The sequence below is a fragment of the Elgaria multicarinata genome, chromosome 4 (assembly GCF_023053635.1).
Source record: "Elgaria multicarinata webbii isolate HBS135686 ecotype San Diego chromosome 4, rElgMul1.1.pri, whole genome shotgun sequence".
In the NCBI taxonomy this organism is placed as follows: Eukaryota; Metazoa; Chordata; class Lepidosauria; order Squamata; family Anguidae; genus Elgaria; species Elgaria multicarinata.
In genome coordinates, this window is record NC_086174.1 from 22,877,640 (window position 1) to 22,904,273 (window position 26,634).

The 26,634-nt window shown below is 44.5% G+C and overlaps 1 protein-coding gene across 2 annotated transcripts in view; it reads left to right on the forward strand.

Moving 5' to 3' along the window:
* PTK7 (protein tyrosine kinase 7 (inactive)) overlaps positions 1-10,292 on the forward strand; it is a 100,227-nt gene extending 89,935 nt beyond the window's left edge. For both annotated transcript variants that reach the window (XM_063123955.1, XM_063123956.1), the window contains exons 15-20: positions 1,515-1,667; positions 3,766-3,998; positions 5,379-5,459; positions 7,456-7,607; positions 7,694-7,872; positions 9,055-10,292. In XM_063123955.1, the coding sequence (XP_062980025.1) occupies positions 1,515-1,667; positions 3,766-3,998; positions 5,379-5,459; positions 7,456-7,607; positions 7,694-7,872; positions 9,055-9,215 (959 nt within the window). In that variant the 3' untranslated portion in view covers positions 9,216-10,292. The remainder of the gene's footprint in view (positions 1-1,514; positions 1,668-3,765; positions 3,999-5,378; positions 5,460-7,455; positions 7,608-7,693; positions 7,873-9,054) is intronic.
* Positions 10,293-26,634: the final 16,342 nt, after the last annotated feature.

The following is a 26,634-nucleotide window of genomic DNA, read 5'->3' on the forward strand; positions in this document are numbered from 1 at the left end:
TGGAGGGTTATGAAAAAACAATGAGGGGTATCCAGCAAGAGCCTCAAGTGATAGGCCAAACAGCAAGAGAGGCTAATCCAATTTCAAGGACTGGAAAATAGCCAATACAGAGTAGTTAACAAGCACCCCCTGAATAGTGTGGTTGTATCGCCCTCAAGTGGCCAAGGCAAGCTGTAATAATTTATTGTTCTGGCACAAAATAAATCCTTCACCCCTTTTCATTGTCAACTTGTTTAGAAGAGGCTTAATTATGAAGTATCCTATGCAGCTGCTTCCTGACACAATGACCTGGTTTGCATGTAATGCTAACCCATGGTTTGTTTATTTAACCCTGGGTTTGCTGCTGTATCCAAGCTTTGTCTGGCAGACGATTGACCCCCTGGTTTGTTCGTATCCCTCTGGTCCAGTTTGCATGTAATGATAACCCATGGGTTGTTTAAACCATGTGTTATTAGGGTCACGTGTGAGTGATAGTGCTGCCTCCCACGTGCTTGTCACTTCTAGAATCATAGAATAATAGAGTTGGAAGGGGCCTACAAGGCTGAAACCAGACTGCCACTATTCAGGTAGGGTCATAGCTGATGTAGCTTCCCATGCCCCTCTACGTTCACGTCAGAGTATTTCATTTGTTCAGAATGCTTTGGTTACTAGGAGTGGCTGGGTGTCATTTGTGCCCCAGCTATGGATTTCAGTGATGCTCTAGAGCAGTGATCAGCATCCTATTATTATTATTATTATTATTATTATTATTAGTAGTAGTAGTAGTAGTAGTAGTAGTAGTAGTATCCCGCCTTTTGCCCAATGCTGGGCCTCAAGGCGGCCTGTTATGGGGGTATAGGCGATAGAACTTCCCTGAAATCTCTCTTGGCTTGCAGCCATGTACCCTTAGGCTGAGATCACACAACCCACTAACCCACTATGAGTTGTCAAGTTGTGTGAATGCAGCTTGTTTTCCACAGGTTAGATTAATTGCTGTGTGTTTTATTTTTCTCAAACAAGCCACCTTGAGAACCCATGGCTTGTTAGATTGTTCAGGGTGGTTAACAAGCCACACTGCATGGTGAACAAGCCACTCTGCAGAAAACGTACTGCCTGGTCACTGAGGTTATCCGAGGGTCTGCTCCTGGTGGTTCCATGCTGATCCATCCTCCCATTGGAGTCCACCAGGGGAAGACCCTTCAGCGTGGCGGCTCCCCTCCTATGGAATTCCCTGTCTCTGGAGGTCAGGCAGGCTCCAACCTTGTACTCCTTTCAGCGCCTCCTGAAAACATCTTTATTCCAGGAAGCCTTTCCTTAATGTCCACCCATGAGTCTCTGTATTTGCTTCTTTTAAAATTTGTTTTAAGTGTTTTATTCTGTTTTTTATTTTCATTTTATCTTGTACACCGCTCGGAAATTTTTCAATGGGGAGCGGTATATAAATAGTCTAAATAAATAAATAAATAATAAGATACATGATTCCCAGGAAATGCTCACCTTAACAAAGGTCCTTTAAAAACTCATTTTCCTTTCAGGGGGCGTTTTGATGCAAAATGGGCAGACAACCGCTGAGATCCAAGAAGAAGTGGCTCTGACCAACCTTGGCAGCTGCTCTGCCAACAAGAGGCACAGCGCTGGTGACAAGATGCACTTCCCCCGCTCCAACTTGCAGACAATCACTCCCTTGGGTATGTCTCCTATTGGTTTACCAGTGCACAGCCCCACCAGTTCTACCCTCCCTCTCCAAACAGTGCCAGGGTCTTAACTAAGATCCTTCCGCATGACCCACCCCCTTCTCCCCACCCACCCCCACTCACCCCCCGAAATTTTCTGCATAATACTTTTTAGGGCTGTTGCCTGATTCGTTTCTTAGTCAATGAATTATACGGGTTTTACAGAATCAGTTAACTTTGCATAAGAATAAAAGTAATAGTAGTGAAACAAAACACACCCGCTGTTTGTTAAACAGTGCGCTGCATAGAAGAGGCATTTCCTTCTGTGTGTGAGAGAAGGGGATAATGCCTCTTTAGGTGGAGCTCGCCATCTGCAGTGTTTCAGGTATTTGCATTAAAATACATGTTTTTTATATCTGGGGAAGGCAGTGGCAAACCACCCCGCTACAAAGTCTGCCAAGAAAACGTCAGCGAAAGCAGGCGTCCCTCTAGGAGTCAGCAATGACTCAAGTGCTTGCACAAGAGGCTCCTTTCCTTTCCTTTTTTTTAAAATCAGCCTTCCCAACTGGTTGTCTTTCAAAAGTTTTGAACTTTAACTCCCATCAGCCTCAGCCAGCATGGCCAGTAGTCAGGAATCCTGGGAGTTGTAGTCCCAACACATCTAGAGAGCACCAGGTTGGGCCAGGATCTCTTCTCGATCATCCCAGAATGCAGGACACTGAATAACGGGCTCAAGTTACAGGAAGTCAGATTCCGGCTGGACATCAGGGAAAAACTTCCTGGCTGTTAGAGCAGTACGACAATGGAACCAGTTACCTAGGGAGGTTGTGGGCTCTCCCACACTAGATGCCTTCAAGAGGCAGCTGGACAACCATCTGTCAGGAATGCTGTAGGGTAGATTCCTGCATTGAGCAGGGGGTTGGACTGCATGGCCTTCCAACTCTACTATTCTTTGATTCTATGATAAATCTTGACACTTTCTTTCTAGTGAGTCAAAGTTTTATTTCACTGATGATTTAATTAACTGTTGCAGCCTTCCCCCCCCTTTTCCCCCCCCCTTTTTCTTCTTCTTCTTCTTGCATCCAAAAAGATGGCTCTTGGAAAGTGTGTTTCTCCTATAGGCAATTAAGGTATTTAGTTAGTTTATATAAGGTCATCAGCGTGCATGGCACTTTACAGAGTCCAAGTTACCTCCATGGTCAGGTCTGGTTCAGACTGTTACCATCTGAAGACCAGGGGCCATAGCTCGGTGTTAGAAAGCACAAGCTTGGCAGTCAGAAGGGCCCAGGTTCAATCCTTGGCTTCTCCAAGTAGGGCAAGGAAAGAATCCTGCCTGAAACTCTGGAGATCCACTGCTGCCAGACAGTGTTGACAATACTGGGCTAGATGGACCCACAGTCTGACTCAGTATAAGGCAGTTCCTAAGACACTCCTACAATTTATGCACAGGTTTTACTCTTTTTCTACTGTTAGACTGTTTGACTCCCCCACCCTCAATAGCTTAAGTAATCTTGGTGTAATGCTAGTGTCTCCAACATGGTGCCCATCAAACTCCCTGCCTCTACTGATTTTATTTTTATTTTTAAAGATTTCAAAACAAAACAAAACTGGGAGGCTGCTATGCTGCAAAGAGCAGCATCTTTATTGGGGTTCAAAAGATTGGTTTTGTGTCTTGGAGGTCAGGTCCCACCTCTGCCTTGTATTACAGTACTTTTCTTTTAGTTACTTTTAAAAAAAAAAGTTCCACCAATTTGCATTCTGGGCAATGATTGGCTGTGCCCATTATGACAGCCATCTTGTGAGAGTGCCAACAACATTCTCTCAAAATTCCAAAAGTACTCACTGACCCAAAAAGGTTGGGGAATCATAGAATCATAGAATAGCAGAGTTGGAAGGGGTCTACAAGGCCATCAAGTCTGCTCAATGCAGGAATCCACCCTAAAGCATCCCCGACAATCCTGGTGTAACACATCGTGAAATCATTCCTGATTGCTGATAGATGGGTTTTTAACAACGTTCAGTCTCAATATTCAACAACGTTCAAGTTTAAAGATGATGTGCTGTATTCTGTGTATACTGTACAGAATAGTAGCACGCTGCCCCTTTCTTCCAGGGAAGGGTGAGTTTGGAGAAGTCTTCCTGGCCAAGGCAAAAGGCATTGAGGACAATGAAACTGAAGTACTTGTTTTGGTGAAGAGCCTTCAAACAAGGGACGAACAGCTGCAGCTGAACTTCAGGCGAGAGTTTGAGATGTTTGGCAAACTCAACCACAGCAATGTGGTGCGGCTGCTTGGCCTTTGCCGGGAAGCAGAGCCTCACTATATGGTTCTAGAATATGTGGATCTGGTAAGAGTTCACCTTGGACTTTGGACTTTGCAAATATGTTGGGGGTGGGGGTTGAAATTGGGGGGCCGTCCCACCTGGGAAAGGCCAGGGGAATTGCCATGAAGGACAGAATTGCTAATTGGGTAGCCAGCAGAGCTAGGTCTATTGGATAAGGTTTCCAGAGGCAGGCAAACAGATGATCCTTTCGCTACCTAGTTTGGAGATAAATGCTTGCAGCTTTATTTAAGGATGCACAGCTGTGCATCCTTTGTTAAGTTTCAAAATGGGGGGAAAAACACAGGTTCCACCATTGAAAAGAGGAATTGGGGGGTTGGTTGGTCATTCTAACCTTAATAAAACCAAAAAGTTCTCACCAATCTTTCTGAAGTTTACATATGCCAGAAAGAAATGCCTATTTTACATAACCTGAAAATTTGAAGAAGATTGGTTAAAGATTGAGGGAGAAGGGGCAGTTAACAGTAAAAAGAAAAATATATAGAAATTCTACCCCTTTAGGCTGCCTGCTGAAGAGGTAGATTCAATTCCTGAAATACTGAGCGAATGTTGCTTTGCAAGTGAAGGAGATGCATGATCATACGAAAAAAATTCAAGTTGTAAAAGAAAGCACACTTGATTTTTAGAAAATATATGCAAGTGCTATAGCAGGCCTCTCATAACTTCTCAAGCAGAAGAGAATGATAGAGAGAAAGTATTGTAAAACAAACTGTATGAGAAGAAATGTACCTTCAAGTTAATGAAGGTCATATCTGAGACCAAGGGAGATATTCCCAATTCTATACACATGAAATGTACAGCAGCTGCATCTAGACTGAAGGAATAACGTACATGCTTTGTTGCCTTTGTGCTCACCTCGCTGCACCAGAGAAGAGGTACTTTACCTGGGAAGAGGTTACTGTTAAGTATATGAAAAGTAAGATACTTGCTTAGTCATTAAATTGTGTATGTATGGCTATCTCAGGGTTAAACAGAGAAAGACTATCTGTGTGCAATTACCTTGAGATACACTGGAGCTGTACAGGGAACCTTGCCAGGATTCTCTTAGGACATTAAGGGGTTAAGGATGAGAGTACAAAAAAAGATCCTTGAGGCTGGGTTAGCCTGACCACAGCTGTATGTAATGTAGATAAGAACTGTGTAGATATGTATGTGTATATAGTTTCTCACTTTTGTAAAATGGAACTGGACTGCACGGAACTGTAAAAGAAGCCTGAAGCGAATAAACTAACTCTGCTGTGTAAGACCTGCATGGTGTGCGTTTGTTTCTGAGCACGGACAGAATCCCAGAGGAAAAGTTCTGGCACCCAACAGTTACCCTTCCTGCCTGCATTTGGATGCTCCCTGCATGATTCTAAAAAGAGCACTTGCTTCGTTTCTTGCTAGGGTGACCTGAAGCAATTCCTGAGGATTTCCAGGACTAAAGACGAGAAACTCAAGCCTCAGCCTATTAGCACAAAACAGAAGGTAAGGTGGAAAAGCACCAGTTCAGCTGGAGACCTTGGAAGCATCAAAACATAGAGAAGCCTCTTAACACGATGAGGCAACCCTGATGCTTGGACTTATGAGAACTGTACTCTAAAACATCTGGAAGGCATCTGGGCTCCTACCCTGGCTCTGACTTGCAGAGGAGAGAAAAAGACACAGCCCATTTCACAGTGGCTGATAATGACATTATTCAGTGATATTGACTAGGTGGTTTGGGGTGGCATATAGTCTGGAAGAGCCTTTCCCAACCTGGTGCCCCCCAGCAGTGCTGAACTGCAACGTCCATCATTCTGGCTGGGAATCATGAGAGTTTCAGTCCAATACATCTGGAGGGCACAAGGCTGGGAAAGACCTTTCCTTGCAGTGCTTGACCCCTTCCCTTCCCAGTTATCTTGCCCCTCTAGGTGGCCCGCTGTTTTAAAACAGCCCTGCAAAGTGAGTTGATCTTGGTCAAGGAGTCCTAAGCGCAGGTAGACTCTGGTTCATTTAGATGTTACCTTAGTGGTACTGCCGCCACAGAAGCAACGATCTGTGTGGGAAGACACTTGATTGACACAGCTCCCTTGCATTTTAAAATCATCCCTGATTTTAACTGCACCAGCAAACCCCCCCATATATGGTTGAGGTGTGAATAGTCAGATGTCAATGGATGGCAACCACTTTACACTAATTGCTTTTCACACCAGCCAAATTCCACACAGCTCTTTTTTTTATTGTTATTAATATTATTTGGGGGAGGGGGACAGTTAGGACATGTTAAAAAAAAAACCTATCCTATTTGAAAGAGGGGGACAGGTTGTAAGCACGGAGTCTGGTAGATTTGTTTTAGGTGTTAAAGATCAATGAGGGAAGCTGCTGTAGGTCAGCTGAAGTATGGATCTGGAGGAGATTGTTAGCTGCACTGAGGTGGGTGAATTTCATGTAAGGCAGAGATGGGGAACCTCTGACCTGCAGGGCCTTAGGCAATGCCCCAGCCATAAAAGGCATCAGGGATAGGAATTCCCAGTTATCTCCAATCAGTGGCTGGAGATAACACTGGGGATTCCCCTGTATGACATTGCTCCCTGCAGCATGCTGAGTGCTTTGCCTGCCCCATGTCCTCCCCAATGGGGAAAAGCATAGAGCAGGGCAAAATCAGTTCTCTGACTGAAGTGACAACTGGTGCATCAGCTGGGGACCAGACTATGTCAGGAGGTGTGTGGCCCTTCCTGCTGACATCATCTGGCCCATGAAGGCTTGGTGAGGAGGCATCTAGCTCCCCCAAACCAAAACCCATTTTCCCACCCCCGACATAACGGCAGGGTCGTGGTGTATGTCTGAAAAAGATAGAGTGACACTCAAAACCATTTGGGAGTGGTTTGCATTTAAAACAATATGCAAACTCTGGGAGATGCCTACTCCAGACTGGCAGAAAGAGGTGCTGGAAGGGGTGAGAATATGCAGTTTATTTATTTATTTACAATATTTATATACCACTCCCCATTCAAGGATTTCGGAGCGGTAGACAAATAATATAAAAGAATAAAAACACATTTAAAAAAACACATTTTTAAAAGAAATGAAGTGCAAATAAAACTGCAGCTTGTCATTAAGGGAAGTCTTCCTGGAACAACAATGTTTTCAGGAAGCGCCAAAAGGAATACAAAGTTGGCACCTGCCTGACCTCCAGAGGCTGGGAATTCTATAGGAAGGGGGCCACCACACTGAAGGCTCTTCTCCAGTTGCCCTTTTGTTGGTGTAAAGTTAGATGCCTGTCCTCCTGTATGGTCTCTCTCTCTCTCTCTCTCTCTACTCCAGCCTTCCTCAACCCGGGGCACTCCAGATGTATTGGACTGCATCTCCCAGAATGCCCCAGCCAGTCCAACACATCTGGAGCGCCCCAGGTTGAGGAAGGCTGCTCTACTCCCTCACCAGGTCAGGGATTAGATGGCTTAATTATGCCTTTATGGAGCTGGTACATGTCTTCCCCCCACAGGTATCCTTCTGCTGCCAAGTAGCATTGGGGATGGAGCATCTCTCCAACAGCAGATTTGTACACAAAGACTTAGCAGCTCGGAACTGTCTTGTCAGTGCACAAAGGCAGGTGAAGGTATCAAGCCTGAGCCTCAGCAAGGATGTTTACAACAGGTAAGGAGAACTGCAGGTCCTTCTTGCTTAGCTGGGCATTTGGAGTTTGGGGGCGAGCTGATTTGTCCTTTGTTTCCTGTGAGCAGCGAATACTATCACTACCACCAAGCCTGGATCCCGCTCCGCTGGACGCCCCCTGAAGCTGTCTTAGAGGACGAATTCTCCACCAAGTCCGACGTTTGGTCCTTTGGGGTCGTCATGTGGGAAATATTCACACTGGGGGAAATGCCCTATTCCAAACTGGCGGATGAAGAGGTGCTGGCAGGTATGTGAATCCTCACTTAGGCTATTCTGTTGACCTAATGAGATGTGCGCACTTCCTGCTCATTGCCAGAAATGCTATTGGGCAGTTGTGTGCTATCCAGTCCTGGTGAGCAGAATGGCTCTTCCACAAAATGGACAAGCTAGTCTCAAGGAAAGAGGAGTTGAGCAAAGAAACAGTTGAGTAAGTTTAGGAGGTGAGCAAAAACTCCTTTTGCAAATGAGAATGGCTGTATGGCCAATTTCCTGTGAATCTTACCTGGATAAGATCCCACATATACAAGTGTTTGCACACTGAAGACACAAGGAATTCTGCAGCCTATTTAAATTATGTGCATTGGTTTTAAATAAGGACTAGGACTGCAGCATTTCCTTGGTTGATGGGTAAATTGATTAAAAAAGTCTTATCAACCAAAAGGTTGGCCCTGGTTTGTTTGTTTTATTATTATTATTATTTATTTCTAAGTTTTGTTTTGCCCCATAGGTAATAGCTCTCAGGGCAATAAAATACATATAAATCAAATCCAAACACAAAACAATCAAAACTAGCAAAGGCTACAACAGGCATTACCAAAGAAAATGAAAGGTATCACTGCACAATGTAGAAGCAAAAATATAAGAGAATTAAAACACCTGAGAGAATAAAAAGGTATTGCCTGGCTCTGAAAATATCACAAAGTAGAGGGCTGTCTGGACGAGGGGAAAGCCCTGGGATAGATCCGCAGTGGCGCTGGGTCATTTATATGATGCAGCAGCCATTACGGAGCCATCCCAGGGCTTCCCCTGAAGCTCTGAACTAAAAAAGTTGTGGGGGGGGAGGGGGGAGATGAACTGGATGTCGGGGAGAGAAAGGAGGAAGCTGTTGATTGCCAGAACATGCAAGGCTTGGGCTAGCTGACTGGAAGCTGAGCTCATATCCAAAGGTTCTGGCAAGCCTGGCTGCATACAGAATAAGTTCTGTGATGGGAAATTGGGAAGGAGGGAAAGCACGTAGTCTCGCAGGGCCTAAATTACGTTTTGGAGGCAAGTCAAAAGTAGGAGCCACACCGTTACTGAAAGGCTCAGTGCTGAGCAGTAATAGTGTAGGCTCCTTGCTTAGGACTGGGCTGGCAGACAGCCCAGTTCCCTTTCCCCTGCCCCCCACCCCACCCCGATCTCACCCCCTGCTTTCTTTCTCCATAATTAGGTTTACAGTCTGGGAAGATGAAGCTTCCTCACCCCGAGGGTTGCCCTTCTAAGCTCTATAAGGTGATGCAGCGCTGCTGGGCTCCCAGCCCGAAGGACCGCCCGTCTTTCAGCGAGATCGCCAACATGCTGGGAGAAAGCCCGTCGGAAAGCAAAGCCTGAGAAAGGGGAATGCCAGCCCCCGTTGCTGGCGTCGGGATGGGCAGAAACCTCGTCTTGGCATTGTGACTGTTACAGACTCTCAAACGGGGCCTAAGAGTCAAAACCCAAAGGGACCATGGATTTTTACACTAATGGACAACGGCCGTGGCCGTGACCCCCTTGACCTGAGGCCTCTTCATCAGGCCCCATTCCCCTGGGCCTGACCCCTGGCTGCATTCCTCCAGGTTCTACCTCTGGTACCCACAGGGCTAATTAACATCATCCATGCGATACAGGGAATGCTGGGAGCAACCGCCACAGGCCAGTTTCACAATGGGCGCCTGTGGCACGGTTTCGGGAGTTCTCCGTCTTGGCACATCTAACCCTTTTCCTTTTCTTGAATCCTTTTCACAAAAAAGCACAGGCAGGTTCCTTCCAGGAGAGAGTCTTAATTTGCGGGAGGGGGAGCAAGCAGGGTGGTGGTGGATTTGTGCTGCTGAGCAGTTGTCAGGGTTTAGGGAGGAGGCACTGAAAGGTCTAAAGTGAGGCCTCAGCAAGGCAGCAAGCCCTGTCCAGTCCCCCACCTGAGTGATCAGAGAGAGGCTGTCAGCTTCCATGTTGACAGCACCACATCCTGCATCCTCCTTTATTTTCCATATGGAGCAGCTGCAGCTGCCACCTCTGCACCTGGTCGTTTCTGAACCTGCCAACCTTCTCCAACTTTGGCTTCGGGCGGCCCTCAGGCCCAGGGTGTCAGCTCCATCCATGACCACATCTCTGCCATTTCCTTGGAAGCAGCCCCTTGCACAGGATCTAGTGTCCACCCACACTGGAAAGGAGGCCCCTTCCACCACCCCCACCACATGTGGTCCACTCCTTAAGTCAATAAGGAACCTGTATATTTATTAAGCAGTACTTTTGTCTCTCTCCTCCTGGTACTGTCGGTCTGTCAGGCCTTCTGGCATATCCAAAAAGGAGCAACGAACACTAAGTGCCTGGCATATGAAGGAGATTTTCACTAGCTTTCCTGACTATCCAATGCCGCCTTTTTATATGATTATTTGGGGCAAAGTTTGTTTTCCTTTCTTAATTTTTTTTTTTTTAAAAATGTTGACACCTCTCAGCCTTAGTACTTTTTTTTATATGTTATTACTGGAATTGCAGCATAGAGTCATTTTAGTTTCAGTTTGCTTGAGCGGAGGGGTAGAACAGCCAAGAGGTTTTTTTTTTTAAAAAAAAAGAAAAAATATATATGCTGCTCACAATAAAGAGTCCCTCACTTTCTTAAAAAAAAATAATGAAACCAGGCCTGTGTTGCTTCTCTGCTTTTTTCTTCCCTCTAGGTCAGAAGTGTGTGGACTGCAGGCAATTCCCAAGCCCCGTCTGGCTGCCCCCAATGCCCTCCCACCCTCCAAAAAATGAAAAACACTCTGAAAATGGGCTGCATGGTTCCTGCCATAGCAGTGCTTGAAGGCCTTTGCCTGCATCCTGTGATGCTCTAGGAACAGGGCTTCTGTGGCCAGAACCATAGATCCTGTTCCTAGAACACTTGTCCTCTCCCCCCCCCCCCCGGAAAACATTCCAGGTGACATGTCAGGATCCTTCAGCCAAGGAGGGGACTAGAGGGAGGAGGGCTAGGAGCCAGGGTTCCTGGATGGTTTCCGAACTGAGGTTTCTGGGAGGAATGTTGGTTTTATCTGATCAAAGCAGATCCACACCTCTGAAACTCTCTTGGGCAGGAGTTGAATTTGAGTGGTGAGGGTGTGAGTTGTATTTGTGTGTTGTATGTGAGTGAGTGAGTGAGTGAGTGAGTGTGTGTGTGTGTGTGTGTGTGTGTGTGTGTGTCAAACACGCACAGCCCAACAGGCGCAAAGACACTGCACCCCTTTTCTATGAATGCCTCTGTCAAGAACTGATGTTTGCACAAGGTGGCCAAGAATAGTAGTGTATTGGCAACACGCAAATAGCACAGTTCTTCCCACAACTGTTAAAATGCTTTTAATTGCTGAATCAATTTGTTTAAGGAATTTTAAAGAAGCATTTTGATTCAGATTTTTTTATATAAGGTTCCCCTGTCTAACGCTGACATACTGTTTTAGAAAATGGCCTCAGACATCGCTCTAGGGCATGCAGAAGTTAGCCCTGTGGTTCAGGGCTAGATACTTCACAGATGAATTACATCATAATTTTTCCAGATGGCAGCTTCTTCCAATCCTGGATTGATGCGGGTGCTGTTCGCCCCCCAGTTGCCACCATTATTAATGCAGCAACATTAAACACACACTCCGCTGCACTAGCCTTGGCCAATCTATTCCAGACCAGAGGGAAAAACAGAAAAACGCAGGCACTGTTATTGAAAATCCAAGCTTCTTCTGCCTTTAACCGCACGTATTTAGCCATACCACCTTTGGCTATGTTACTTTTTTCTTTATTTTTATTTAAAGAAACTCCCATCCAAATTTAAAATTAAAATTTCTATGAGATATCATTGTTTATCATATTCCATTTACGGCAAAATACAAAGGGATTTGCTTTTCAATGAAATTTAAAAAATGATTTAAAAGAGTTTAGAGAGCATGTTTTTGGAGCAATTTCTGCCTGCCTTGGACACTTTCAAATGAAGAACTTGAGCCATGTGAGGACAGATTGCTTCTGTGTATATGCAGAGTGTTTTTCCCCTTTAGACTCAGTTGGGTGAGCCTTAAAAGGCTATGAGGTCCTGGCCTCGGCCATAAGGCTGAACCATTCACATACCTGAATCATTCCCCCCCACCTTTCTCCCCAAACATAACACCTTGACACTATAATTGTTGCTATATAAACTTCATTTACTTCCACTTTTCTGAGTTTAGGATCCGCACAGTCTGAAAAATTAGCCTCATCTGTTTCTGTCTTTAGTTAAATGTCATGGTGTGCAATAATAGAGGTAACAGTAACGTACACATCTGTCAATCATCACTGAATATAGTTATACATTTTTTAAAAAAAACTTTAAAATTAGTTACTTCTCAAAAGAAGTTAAAACCACAGGGCAGGCTCACATGAGGCACCAACTCCCATGCCTTTTCTCTATCGCAAAGCCAAAATTACTTGCTACTTGTGATAAATTTGGAAGGATGATAAGGCCAGTCCACATGCAAAATCGCTCAGTGTGCGGCTTATTTTAGCACTTGTCTATGATCAAAGCCCTGTGTTCAAGTATCTCATTTCAGAAAACACAAAACAACTAGGTCACAAAGTTATCATCGGCAGTTTCTGAAGATTACCTATGAAGTCAACGCAAGCTACAAAAGCAGTTCCTGGTCGATTTTCATATGTTGATCTGCCACCAGTGCCTGAAACACTTCTTAAAATATGAAAGAGCAACAGTTCCCACACATTCATCATTTACTACAGCCGATTTAGATTATAATGCATAACTACTGGATGATTATATCAGATCTTCATGGACTTTGTGTGGGTGGGATTCTGCTCCTGCCCTGAGCAATATTTGGAAACTCCTAGAGCACAGGTGGACAACTTCTAGAGGTCTGGGGGCCTGGCTACAGTTTGCAGGTTGCCCCCCAAAGGGGCCAAATTCACTGCTTTGCCACTTAAATTCTAGCTAAAGAAGCTACATTTGGCCCCTTGGGTGCTCTGTACAGAAAGTTGGGGCAGTGGTAGGCGCCATGTGCAGCCCTCCTGTGGTTCTAAGTTTAGCAGCAGAGCCCTTGAGTTTAATATGTTTGCCAAAAAAAGATAGACCCTATGCCTTCCTGCTTGGATCTTTTTCAACTGCTGCAGCAGAATCACGAAGAACTTTCTCTTGGATCCTGAGAAAGCTGGGCCTACTCCTAATTTCTCCCCACCCACCCCCAATCCTTCCAAATGCCAGTTCTCTTAGTTATCATTTCCATGTTCCATATTGCAGCTTTATTTCAAGCAGCATTCTGGTAGCACCTGCAAGCTAGTTCCTTACGGTGCATTGATCCTCCTTGAAGAAAGGCAAAGGGTGCAGTGGAACGTTACCCACTATGGATGACCACAACTTCTGTCTGGGTTAGGAGCACTAGGTAGATATTTGTGTCCATTGCTAAACTTACCGTAGACTTGCTGAAACAATGCATAACTCTGTTGGAGCATGAACTTTGTGTGCATCTGCAGTTCAATTTTCCTTGCCATCCATTAGACTATAAGAAATAAACACAGGCAAGAGTCTCAATTAGATGGGTACTGTGGCCATGTTGATTGGGGGTAATGGGAACTGTAATCTAACATATCCGGAGGGTATCAGATTAGGAAGGCTTTAGTGCACAGTAAAATTTATGTAATATTAAACCCCACCTGCTCTTTCGGATTCATCATAGTTTATTATTAAAATATATTGAGTACTACATACATAAAAATACACACGTCCCTGCCTCACAAATTCTCAATCTAAATAAAAATGCAAGATGGAAGGAGACATGGAGAATGGAAACACTGCTTGCTGAATGAGGCTAAAAAGTACATAAAATTAATTATACCAAGAAGGAAATTGGCAATGGATAATCTACAGATCAGAAAATCATAACATCAAGAAACCAAATGCAAAAGAAAAGATTTTTAAATCGTTTCTTAAAAGGCTAGAATGAAGCCTGATTAATACCTTTGGGAGAGCCCCAGGCGTGTTGAAATTAGACATCAAATCATGAAAATCAAGTGTTCTCTTGGGTTCTAGTCTTCTCCCAACCCCCCGCCCCCCAGGATTGGTCCCAGCAACATCTTGGCATAGAGTAATCCCATTGTAATGAAAATAATTGGGACTAGTGAATTATCAGCGAGAAAAATCCTTTCTCCAAGATTTGTTTCTTTGATTGCCGAAATGTTTTGCTGGCTCTAAAATTCCTTCTTTGTTTCAACAATCTGTATTAGGCCAGCAAGATTAATCTGTGTGATTAATTGATTTAAGAACTCTCAAATGGTGCCTGAGACACAGGGGAGCATCATCTGAAAACTACTTTTTGTGTTTTCCCTTCCAAATGAATGTGTTTACTTACACTGGTTTAACCAACTGATTCAAATGCATTTTAGATTAATTTTTTCAAAAAATAAAATCCATTCTTATGAAAATTACTCTTCCCCACCCTGAGACTTTTGTGGGTTATAGAAAGTAATATTACTGAATATTACTGAGCCATGTGACTTCCACAGTTTTCACTGGAATCCTGTGCTATTGCAATCTCATTTGCTGTCGAGGTTATAGGGGAGTGGAATTTCTGGTCAAAAAACAATCTTCTGAAAGCTCTACTGTAGCTTTCCCCAACCTGGTGCCATATCTAGGGATAATAGGAGTTTCATTACAACACATATGGAAGGCAGTTCTAGTACACAGCGAACTAGCTTACAGCCCCTTGCAGGTGAGGTAGTATCACGTTTTCTAAATGTTAAGTTATTCATCTGTTTTGCAAGGGTTGTGTTGCATTACTTTCTTGGGGACAGGAATGGGGCAGAGAGAATTAATCTTTCTCTCTGAATATAGATGCATCTTTCTTTCTGTTCCCAGCTCTCCATTCTCAGATCCCCGAACGTTGCCATGGAGTAGCAAAGCCTGCCTGCTTTAATACCAGGCATAGCAAGCATCAAGAACACCGAATTCAGATCTCAAAAGGCAGCATTTTGTTAAGAGAGCCAAATCCTAGGGTGACCATATGGAAAGGAGGACAGGGCTCCTGTATCTTTAACAGTTGCATAGAAAAGGGAATTTCAGCAGGTGTTATTTGTATATATGGAGAACCTGGTGAAATTCCCTCTTCATCACAACAGTTAAAACTGCAGAAGCCCTGCCTAGCGTGACCAGATACAAAAGAGGGTAGGGCTCCTGCAGCTTTAACTGTTGTGATGAAGAGGAAATTTCACCAGGTTCCCCATATATACAAATGACACCTGCTGAAATTCCCTTTTCAATACAACTGAAAGATACAGGAGCCCTGTCCTCCTTTTCATATGGTCACCGTACCAAATCCTGGTTCTAGTGTAATCCAAATCAGGCCTTTTGTTTGTAATATAGGTGTGACTAAGCCCCCGCCCCCAACTATTTGGATCCATGGACACATCGTCTGGAGTTTTGAGAGGATGTTGTGGATGTCATCACAAAATGGCTACCATGAGGAGAGCGTGAATTCACAAAATGGCTGCTGTGATGGATTTGGGTGATCACAAAACATTCATTTCATATAAGGCAAACTAGTGAAGCTGAGAGAATAGTAACTTGCCCAAGAACCTGATTAAAAACGGGGTCTTGAGCCCCAAAGTACAAATACAACATACCAAGTTACTGGCTCCAAAAGAACACCCATTTAACTAGGCAAACTCTCTCTTCCTGCCAGCCGACTCCCTTCCCCACTCCATCTCTCTGTCCACACAAACACAAGATCCAGAAATAGGAAAGGAAAACCGCATACATTGATGTATACAGACCCAAAGGAAGGGGGAACTCCCCCCTCCGCAGTAGAGCGAAGAAAAATAGTTCTGCTCTTCCCCCTTCTGCCCCATGGCAGCCATTTTGTGACAGTGCCCACAGCACACTCAAAATTCTAAATATTCTCTGCTTCCTGCCCACCCTCCTCGGGGCCCATCTGCTCTCTTTCAGCCGCCAGGTTCCACTCTCCATAAGCCCAGTTTTCTGCTGGTTTTATTTCTTCCCTAGTCTTCCCTCCCTGTTCCATGGCCCTATCTACTTTCCTTATTCCTCTGTGTTACTGACTTTCCTCCTTCAAACCCCAAGTACAGTAGCTCAGCTCAGCCACCGGAGGTCATCTCTGCAACCCAACCAAAGGCCACTAAATGGGTGTATGCAGCAACAAAAAAGAGCCCTGTGTTGGATCAGACCAAAAGACTCTAATCCAGCGGCCAACCAGCTGACTGTGGGAAGCCCATAAACGGAACAGGAGAGCAATCATATCCTGCTGCTGCTCATGTTCCCCATCAACTGGTAGTGAGAAGCATGCTGCTTCTAATGCTGGAGGTACTCTATAGCCTTATCCTCCATGTATTTGTTGCAAATGCCCAACCGGTACGGCAAGCAGGCTATGAAGCAGCACAGGCCAGGGGGACCATTTTAGTTCGCTTTTAGGGGGCAATTGGTGCAGGGGAGTCTAGCCTTGTGGGTGCAATTGCAGGTCTCTGAGAGCACACTGATACGCTTGGGCACTACGTTGGGCACCCCAGTCTTACAGTATGACTGGGTTCAGACAACATGATAACCAATGGTGGTTTATTTAACTTACTATGGGTTATCATGCCGTGTGGAGGGCACCATTGGTTATTTCATCAGCCATGGAGTCACAAGACAAGAGTGGCCCAAGCAGTGTCAGTAACTCTAGTCCAGTTGGCAGGATAGATTCTTGGCAGCAATGGCTGATGGGATACTAGCAGGACGACTGAGGGAAAAAGGGCGGGGGATGAGTGAGTCAATTCAGTGTGGACTAATAAACTTAACGCTGTTCCTAATCCGTACCACAGTTGATTATTATGTTGTGTGGGGAGTACCTCCTAGTTAAACAGCTGTCAAGTTGATTATTACCCCACCGTTGACGATCATGTTATCTGAACGCAGCCTATGGCTACATATTGTACACTAGATTCAGGAACTAGCGGGGGCTGGGCAGAACTTTTACAAGACTATATAGTTACAAGTGGGACCTGCAGCAATACAGTGGAGTGCTCCAGTTCAGAGTTCCAGCCAGCCATGCCCTCTTCAAAGAAATTCCATTCCATCTTCTCCATCATCCCCCGCACCACATCCTGCAACAAGCACACAGTATTCTATGACCTCTGAACATGCCATAGCCCCATTCGGTTGTTTTCAGGCAGGGAATCCCTTTAAGATTTTTTTTCCTATAGTACATGTTTTTTGTCCTCTTGCAAACCTTGAGTTTTACACAAGCCTAATAAAAGAATCATAGAATAGTAGAGTTGGAAGGGGCCTGTAAGGCCATCGAGTCCAACCCCCTGCTCAATGCAGGAATCCACCCTAAAGCATCCCTGACAGATGCTTGTCCAGCTGCCTCTTGAATGCCTCTAGTGTGGGAGAGCCCACAACCTCCCTAGGTAACTGATTCCATTGTTGTACTGCTCGAACAGTCAGGAAGTTTTTCCTGATGTCCAGCTGGAATCTGGCTTCTTGTAACTTGAGACCATTATTCCGTGTCCTGCACTCTGGGAGGATCGAGAAGAGATCCTGGCCCTCCTCTGTGTGACAACCTTTTAAGTATTTGAAGAGTGCTATCACGTCTCCCCTCAATCTTCTCTTCTCCAGGCTAAACATGCCCAGTTCTTTCAGTCTCTCTTCATAGGGCTTTGTTTCTAGACCTCTGATCATCCTGGTTGCCCTCCTCTGAACACGCTCCAGCTTGTCTGCGTCCTGCTTGAAGTGTGGTTCCCAGAACTGGACACAATACTCAAGATGAGGCCTAACCAGGGCCGAATAATAGTTCCACTTTGTACTGTTTTGGCTAGATAACCGGCATTCAGATAAAGTGTTTGCTATTAGTATAAGGAGATTTGAAGGTATCACTTTAATGATCAATGACTCATCTTGATTGTTCTCTTGAATGTCTCACTTGTGCATTCAATTCAAAAAAGGGCACACGAGAGGTGCTCTCAGTAGCTGCTCACTGGCTTTGAATTATCGTACTGCGTTTCTCCCTTCAAACATTTGGGCACCTGTTTGCAAACATGAGAATCTCCTACACAAGCCTTCCCCAACCTGGTGTCTTCTGGATCTTGGAGGAAAAAAGGTAGGCTATAAATGTAATAAATATGTCAGGGCCAATTGGACTAAAACTCCCATTATCCCCATGTGGGCAGGAAACGATGGGAGTTGTAGTAGGGCTTGTTTAGACAAGCAAGTGTATGTAACTTTATTTTTTCAAGGTTCTTCACAGGATCATTTGGGTACTAACTAGAAAAATTATTATCTTTCAATTAGCTTTAAAGTATGTTTCTTTTTCAACTTCCACTTTGATGTCATTTGCTCCAGGTAAAAACCCACACAACAACAGCTTTACTTTGAGGCAACTTATCACTTCAAACAAAGTTTTTACAAACAAACCAGCAAGGGAAGAAGACTGAAGAAAACGCCACAGCCCGGGAGACTGAGGTATATGGTAATACTGTCCCTTGAAGACCATTCATTTATTTATTTATTTATTTATTTATTTATTTATGAAGACATTTGTATCCCACCCTATATCACAAGGATCTCAGGGTGGCGTAAAGATAAAATATAAAACAATAAATATACACAGCTAAAAACAAATTAAACCATTCATAAGCTAAAACCAGTACAAAAATGAAAACCAATTAAAACAATTAAAACTATGTATAGGCTTGGTGAATATTAGCCACCACAAAGTCTTTGTTAAAAAGCCATGTCTTAACTTAAAGCTTCATCCCACGTACCTGCTTACCTCGGATTATCCCCGTAGCGCGAAGCTTTTGCGGTTGTTGTTGTTTTTGCTACCAGGTGACAGCGATCCTTTGCTTACCAGGAAGTGAGTTTAAGGGGGGGAATGTAAAAAGATCATTAAAAATCAACAGATGACCCATTTCAATTCAAATTCGGTATGCTTAAAGCTCTCCCTAATATCTATTACTGTGCCAATTTTGGTGTCTTTATCTTTAAAGCTTACGCAGATGTAAGCATTTCTTTAAAATTCTGCTCCTGTGCCCCAGTGGCGGCTCGGAAGATACGCTCAAAATGTAGGGGCTAAATATGGCGAATTTTTTGGCTTTGTTGCACAGTTAAGGCAGGATGCATGGGAGTACTTCACAATCAAAGCAGATTATAAAGTGGAAAACTTCTGAGTCCTTTGCATGCAATTCGCAGTGCTTGCACAGTATAACGCTGGTGTGATAAAGCTCTTAGTGATCGCACCCAACAGAGGGCCCACAATTTATACCTGAAGAGGGAATGTTGGCGCTCATGAGGGAGAGCTTGCAGCAGGAGCCATTTTGTGTGTGTCTTGAACATAATAAAGAATATAGGTCCACAACTCCATGAGAGTCACCTTTTCAGAGCCAGCCAGCCACTCACATGACAGAGACTTCATTGGGAACCCAGCACTGGAGCAGAAGTGCACTGAAAGCAAAGCAACAAATAAGAGGTAGCTCACTCTGGAACTCTTTTCATAGTCATTGCTGGAGAAAAGCCTGGGAGTAGCAGGGCCTGTAAATGTTTTGCAACCCGGCAAAAGCCATGCAACGTGGTAACACTAGAAAGCTGCAGGGCTGGCAGGTGGCGGGAGGCAACTGGGACAATTTGCCCAGGTCCCACAAAGCAACCAACCCCCCCCCCCCCGTGCTTCACTTCCTGTGAGAACCAATGGTCCTTGTACAGACCCTGCCACATTGCTCACCAGAATTCTCAGTATTTTGTTTAACGTTTACATAAAAAGAGGAAATAGTATATTAACATGTAAGATGACACTGAATCTCAGCATGTAACTGTCACAGGAAGAACTCACAGCCCACCCGGGGAAAGAGTTTAAGGAGTGAGTGAGTTCGTGCCACCTACGATTAGGCCTCATCTAGAGTATTGTGTCCAGTTCTGGGCTCCACAATTCAAGAAGGACGCAGACAAGCTGGAGCGTGTTCAGAGGAGGGCAACCAGGATGATCAGAGGTCTAGAAACAAAGCCCTATGAAGAGAGACTGAAAGAACTGGGCATGTTTAGCCTGGAGAAGAGAAGATTGAGGGGAGACATGATAGCACTCTTCAAATACTTAAAAGGTTGTCACACAGAGGAGGGCCAGGATCTCTTCTCGATCCTCCCAGAGTGCAGGACACGGAATAATGGGCTCAAGTTAAAGGAAGCCAGATTCTGGCTGGACATCAGGAAAAACTTCCTAACTGTTAGAGCAGTGCGACGGTGGAATCAGCTACCTAGGGAGGTTGTGGGCTCTCCCACACTAGAGGCATTCAAGAGGCAGCCGGACAACCATCTGTCAGGGATGCTTTAGGGTGGATTCCTGCATTGAGCAGGGGGTTGGACTCGATGGCCTTGTAGGCCCCTTCCAACTCTGCTATTCTATGATTCTATGATTTCCAGGAGAGTAAGGTATAACTCTCACAGAGTTATAGAGAGTAAGGTATAAGTATCGAGGCTTGGGACCTTGATACTTGAGAGAGCGCCTCTCCTTATATATGCCTGCCCGAGACCTTAGATCTGTTGGAGGAGCCCTTCTCCGCATCCCACCAATGCAACATATACATTATGATGGGACAAGGGAGAGGGCTTTCTCTGTGGCAGCACCCCGGCTGTGGAATGCCCACCCCTTGGAGGCCCGATTGGCGCCAACATTGATTGCGTTTCGACGCCAAGTAAAAACATGGCTTTTTAACAAAGCCTTTGATGGTTAAACTCACCGGCACATTGTTTTAACTGTTTTAACTGCATCTATTGCTTTTAAATTATATATTGTTTTAACTTGGATTATGGTTTAATTTGTTTTTAACTGTGTATATTTATTGTTTTATACTGTATGTTTTTATCTGTACGCCACCCTAAGATCTTAGTGATATAGGGCGGGATATAAATATTTTAAATAAATAAATAAATAAATAAATAATGATAACCCCATTTTGGATGCCTTTGCTTGATTCACCACTGGAGGGCACTGTGTCATAGGATCTCTTCAGGCGAACACCTGGGCTAGGGATGTATGAGAAATTTGTTTCAGTTCATTTCAGACCAGAATTTACCGAAACCACACCTTCTGAACCCGAATGCTATCTGCGGTTGAAGACCACCCTTTTCCAAGCTTGCAATGTGATTTGCGGAGAAATGAAAAACAATCCCTCAATGTGATACAGATGCTGGTCGGGATGAGCTTTGAGGTGGGAATCAGACAAGCTTGATGAGCTCAAGTTTTGCAGAGTTTCACAGACCTAACCTGGTCTACTTAACTTCTGTTAATGAGAATGATGGTCTGGCTGTGTAAAATATGAAAACGTGATATGAATTAACGGGTTTCTGGCCAGGCTTCTGGAATTAGACACAAATTTATGATGTATTATTATTATTATTATTATTATTATTATTATTATTATTATTTATATAGCACCATCAATGTACATGGTGCTGTACAGAGTAAAACAGTAAATAGCAAGACCCTGCCGCATAGGCTTACATTCTAATAAAACCATAATAAAACAATAAGGAGGGGAAGAGAAAGCAAACAGGCACAGGGTAGGGTAAACAGGCACTGGGTAGGGTAAAACTAACAGTATAAAGTCAGAACAAAATCAAGTTTTAAAAGCTTTAGGAAAAAAAGTTTTTAGCTGAGCTTTAAAAGCTGCGGTTGAACTTGTAGTTCTCAAATGTTCTGGTAGAGCGTTCCAGGCATAAGGGGCAGCAGAAGAAAATGGACGAAGCCGAGCAAGGGAAGTAGAGACCCTTGGGCAGGCGAGAAACATGGCATCAGAGGAGCGAAGAGCACGAGCGGGGCAATAGTGTGAGATGAGAGAGGAGAGATAGGAAGGAGCTAGACAGTGAAAAGCTTTGTAGGTCAACAGGAGAAGTTTATATTGGATTCTGAAGTGAATTGGAAGCCAATGAAGAGATTTCAGCAGTGGAGTAACATGGTCAGAGCAGCGAGCCAAGAAGATGATCTTAGCAGCAGAGTGGTGAACAGAAACCAACGGACTGATGTGAGAAGAAGGAAGGCCAGTGAGAAGAAGGTTGCAGTAGTCCAACCGAGAAAAAACCAATGCATGAACAAGAGTCTTGGCAGAAGAGACAGACAAAAATGATCGAATCCTGGCAATATTATACAGGAAAAAACGACAGGATTTAGCTACTGCCTCAATATGAGGAATAAAGGAGAGCGAGGAATCAAATATAAAGCCAAGACTACGAGCTTCCTTGACTGGAGTAAGCGTAACATCATTGACAGTAAGAGAGAATGAGAGATGAGGAGAAGGTTTAGGAGGAAAAACAAGCAATTCAGTCTTTGCCATATTAAGTTTCAAACGACGATGAAGCAACCAAGCTGAGATATCTGAAAGACATGCCGAGATACGATCGTGAACATCAGGAGAAAGATCCGGAGATGAAAGATATAATTGTGTATCATTGGCATACAGATGATATTGGAGGCCATGAGATTGAATAAGATTACCCAAGGGCAACATGTATAAAGAAAACAACAACGGACCAAGCACCGAGCCTTGCGGAACCCCTACTGAAAGGGGAAAAGAAGAAGACGAGCTGCCATTAGCCAACACACTGAAAGAGCGACCCGCTAGATAGGAGGCAAACCAGTTATAGACAGAGCCACAAAATCCAAGGTCATGAAGGGAATCTAAAAGAAGATCATGATCAACCGTGTCGAAGGCTGCAGTTAGATCAAGGAGAATAAGAACGGAATAATGGCCTTTAGACTTGGCAGTAAGAAGATCATTGGTAATCTTAGTAAGGGCTGTTTCAGTGGAATGCAAAGGACGGAATCCAGATTGAAAAGGATCCAGAGCAGAGTTACTAGAAAGAAAATCAAGACAACGAGAGTAGACCACACGCTCCAGGATCTTTGAAACAAACGGCAACAAAGAGACAGGTCGGTAGTCAGACAGAGATAGCACATCAAGAGTAGGTTTCTTGAGAATAGGAGAGACTGTAGCATGTTTAAAAGCAGAAGGAAATGAACCAGAGGACAGAGAAAAATTAATAATATGAAGCAAGGAAGAGAGGATAGCAGGGATAAGATTAATAAAGACGCGAGAAGGAATCGGATCACGAGAACAAGTGGAAGGCTTCGAAGAGCGCAGTATTGTAGACAGTTCATCAGCTGAGACCGAAGGAAACGCAGAGAAATTTGCAGGAGGAACTGACAGATGAGGAACAGGAACTGGAAGAGGAGCAGAGCTGGCCAGATCAGAGCGAATAGTTTGGATTTTAGCATTGAAAAAAGAGGCAAAGTTATTAGCAGAGAGGCGGGAGAGATGGTGGATTAGGCTTCAGAAGAGAATTGAAGGACGCAAAGAGTCACTGAGGATGCCTAGCATTTGACTGGATCAACGTTGAGTAATACTGCTGTTTGGCCAATGAAGTGGCAGAAGAGAAAGAGGAGAGTACAAATTTGTAATGGACAAAGTCCGCCCAGTCCTTGGTCCTACGCCAAAGGCGTTCAGCTGCCCGGGAACAAGAGCAAAGGTAGCGGAGGAAAGAGGTGAGCCACGGTTGGGGTTGAGAAGGGCGAACTATCCGAGTTGTAGATGGAGCAAGATTATTAAGAGTTGAAGATAAGGAGGAATTAAAGAAGGAGACAGCTGAGTCCAAGGAGACAGCTGAAAAGACAGAAGGAAGAGAGGAGGCTAGAGACTGAGAAAAAGCCTCATAATTGATAGATTGCAAGTCACGACAAGAGCGAGAAGCGGGACGTGAAGGAGGAGGATTATGAGTAATATTGAAAGAAACTAGGTGATGATCTGACAACGGAAAGTGAACAGTAGAAAAGTCCAAAACAGAGCAATTTCGAGTGAGAACAAGATCCAAACAGTGTCCAAGGGAATGTGTGGGTGCATCAGACCAAAGCTTAAGATCATAGGAGGAAGATAAGGAGCGAAATCGTAGAGCTGCAGCATCTTGAGGGTCATCCACATGAATGTTGAAGTCACCCAAGATAAGAGTAGGACAGTTATCAGAGAGGAAAAAGGACAACCATGAATCAAAATCAGAGATAAATTTAGAGGACGAGCCTGGGGGGCGATACAGAACTGCAATCCGCAGTCGCAATGGAGCGAAAAGCCTCACTACATGTACCTCAAAGGAGGAAAAACAATGTGATGGTGGAATGGAAAGAGGCTGGAACTGACACAAACTAGATAATAAAAGACCCACACCACCACCTCGACCCTCTGGGTGACTCGAGTGAGAGAAAGAGAGTCCTCCAAGAGAGAGGGCAGCAGAGATGGCGGTATCATGGGCGGAAAGCCAGGTTTCAGTAAGAGCAAGGAGGTGGAGAGACCTAGAGATAAACAAGTCCTGAATGACAGGGGCCTTAGAAACGACAGATCGACAGTTCCATAAGGAACACGAAAAAGGCAGCTGAGAAGAGGGGAGACACCGAATAGGAATTAAGTTGGGAGAGACGAAATTGGAACGAGCCATAAGGAACAGATATGAGGAGAAAAGAATTGAGAGGAGAAAATGAGAAGATTGTGTCCTGAATCAGAAAGTAGCAGCGACCAGACAGCGGCTGGGGTTTTTCCTCCGGAGTAGAAGTTCCACTTGACCGGCTTCGCGCCTCGCGCCAAAGGCTCGCGCCTCCAGCAAACTGGAGGCTGGAAAACCTAAAAGAGGCGGAGCAGATGCTGAAATTCAAACAAACCAATCAAAGTTGCTCAAAAGCTTCTCTGCTGAGCTAATTGCAGCTGCTCTTCAAACTGCAACTGCAAAGAGATCAAGAACAGTACTGATGAGTAAAATATGAGTGTATTAACTAGCAGTCACCAATTAACATCCCGGCTTCTTTGAAATATGTTGCAAAATTCTCCCTGTGTCACCGCCCCACTCATCCTAACCACAGTGACACAGATCCTCCAGTCTCTAGGCCCTGTGTGTGGTTTCCTATAGATTTAAAGCAGCCAGATCCAAATCAGAGAACATTTGTATCTGCCTCTGCAGTTGCAGAAGACTAGGTAACTTTGCTCCTTTCCTGGCCCTCTTGCTCACTTCTGCATGCTCTGTCTGTGTGAGATACTTGGAGTTCTGAACAATTACAACAAGGAGAGGAGGGGGAAGGAGGGGAAGACAAGCCCTGCTTGCCTTGTCTCTTTCTGCATCAGATTTTAAGGCATATGATTCTTCTCTGCCTTTGAATGTGGTAGCCCTTTCCAGACTATCACCCTCTGCAGCACACAGCTGCTCTTGCTTGAGGCTTTTTCCCTCCCACTTCAGCTGATTTTCAGCAGTGTTCACTATGACAACATTGCCTACATTCTGTTAATAACCAGTTCCCTCTCCTCCTAGTTAGAATGTTTGTGAACATTCCATTACGTCAGTGCAGCAACTAGTGAGAGGGAAAACGTTGGCTCACGGATGACAGGGAGGCTGCGTTTATCTTTTTACATAGAGGATAAAATTGGCAGTGAACACAGTGCTTTACAAGTCTTACTTTCTCCTTACAACTTTCTTATGAGCTATGTGACTCAGTTTAGCCTTGGATAATTGAGTCTGACTGGAGATGTGAAGCTGCAGCTTGTATCCAATGTTAGCCTGTTTAGCCTTGGATAATTGAGTCTGACTGGAGGGGTTCCGCTACCCCTCTCTGTAGATAGGGCACATACCTCCATGCAGTTTACCCTGTATCCCAGCCTCTTCTACATAACAAAAGGGCTCTCCAGGGCATCTTCATTTAAATAATACCCCCCAAATGTACGCATGGCTATAGAGAAAGTCTGTGACAGCAAGAGCATTGTTGAAAGTGCTGGTCACTCTTGCCAGCAAACTCTACGGTTGAGGCCTAGAAACCTCCTAGAGCCTGTTTTAAGCACTGGGGAGCCCGCCACATGTCATGGTAAGCCACACTGGTGGCCCTTAACTCTACTGCAATAGGATGATTAACCAGAGTAGTTCCTTAACGTTGCGCTAGAAGTTTGTTGTGCAAAACCACCATTGTTGGCTGGGTCAAAACCCTTATCTATTGTGGCTTAACGTAAGTCTGAACAGGCTCTACATCTCCCAGCAAATACAAACCCTACATGCAATCACTGAATGGAGAGAGTGCAAGATACTTGAAGTCCTAATTGATGTCCCTCCTCACTGGACTTTCCCAGCCTCTTCACCCACCAGGGATGCATCTTCACTGGACGTTATCAATGAAAACGTTAACCCAGAGTCTGTGGGAACTCAGCAATCCTCAGAGGGGAAAGTGACTTCAGAGTTCTGAGTCTGATCTCAGAGTCTGCTGGAGGTTCAAATGGGCAGAGCTAAAAGTAGGCGAGAGCTTGGCTAGCTTCTCACCAAAGGCTTCTTCAGAGAAATCCTCCCTGAATTTAAAGTGACTCAGGGAAAAGACTTTCCTTTTTGTTGAAAAGACAATTGCCTCGCTTAGTTAGCCAAGTTTTAGCCTGGAAGAAAGTTCCTAGTGCTTAAGCTCTCTTCAAGTGCAAAGAGGTGTTTATTTGCTGAATAAAGCTTTGTAGATTACTTAGCAGTCCTCTTTATTGTCTCGCACAGCAGCCAGAGGGCTTAGAAACACAACAGCCACACCTCATGACAGTTCTCTTAGCCATGCTCCCAAGGAGAGTCCAAAAATGTTAGGCAGCTATGTTGATCTCTCTGTCTATCTGTGGTTATTACACCAAGCAGCAATACAAAGCATACCCAATTCCAGAGCAGCTTACAAATAATAGAATAGTGAAGTGATAAAGCGCAGTATAATGGTTAGCATGTTGGACTCTGGCTGGAGAAACCTAT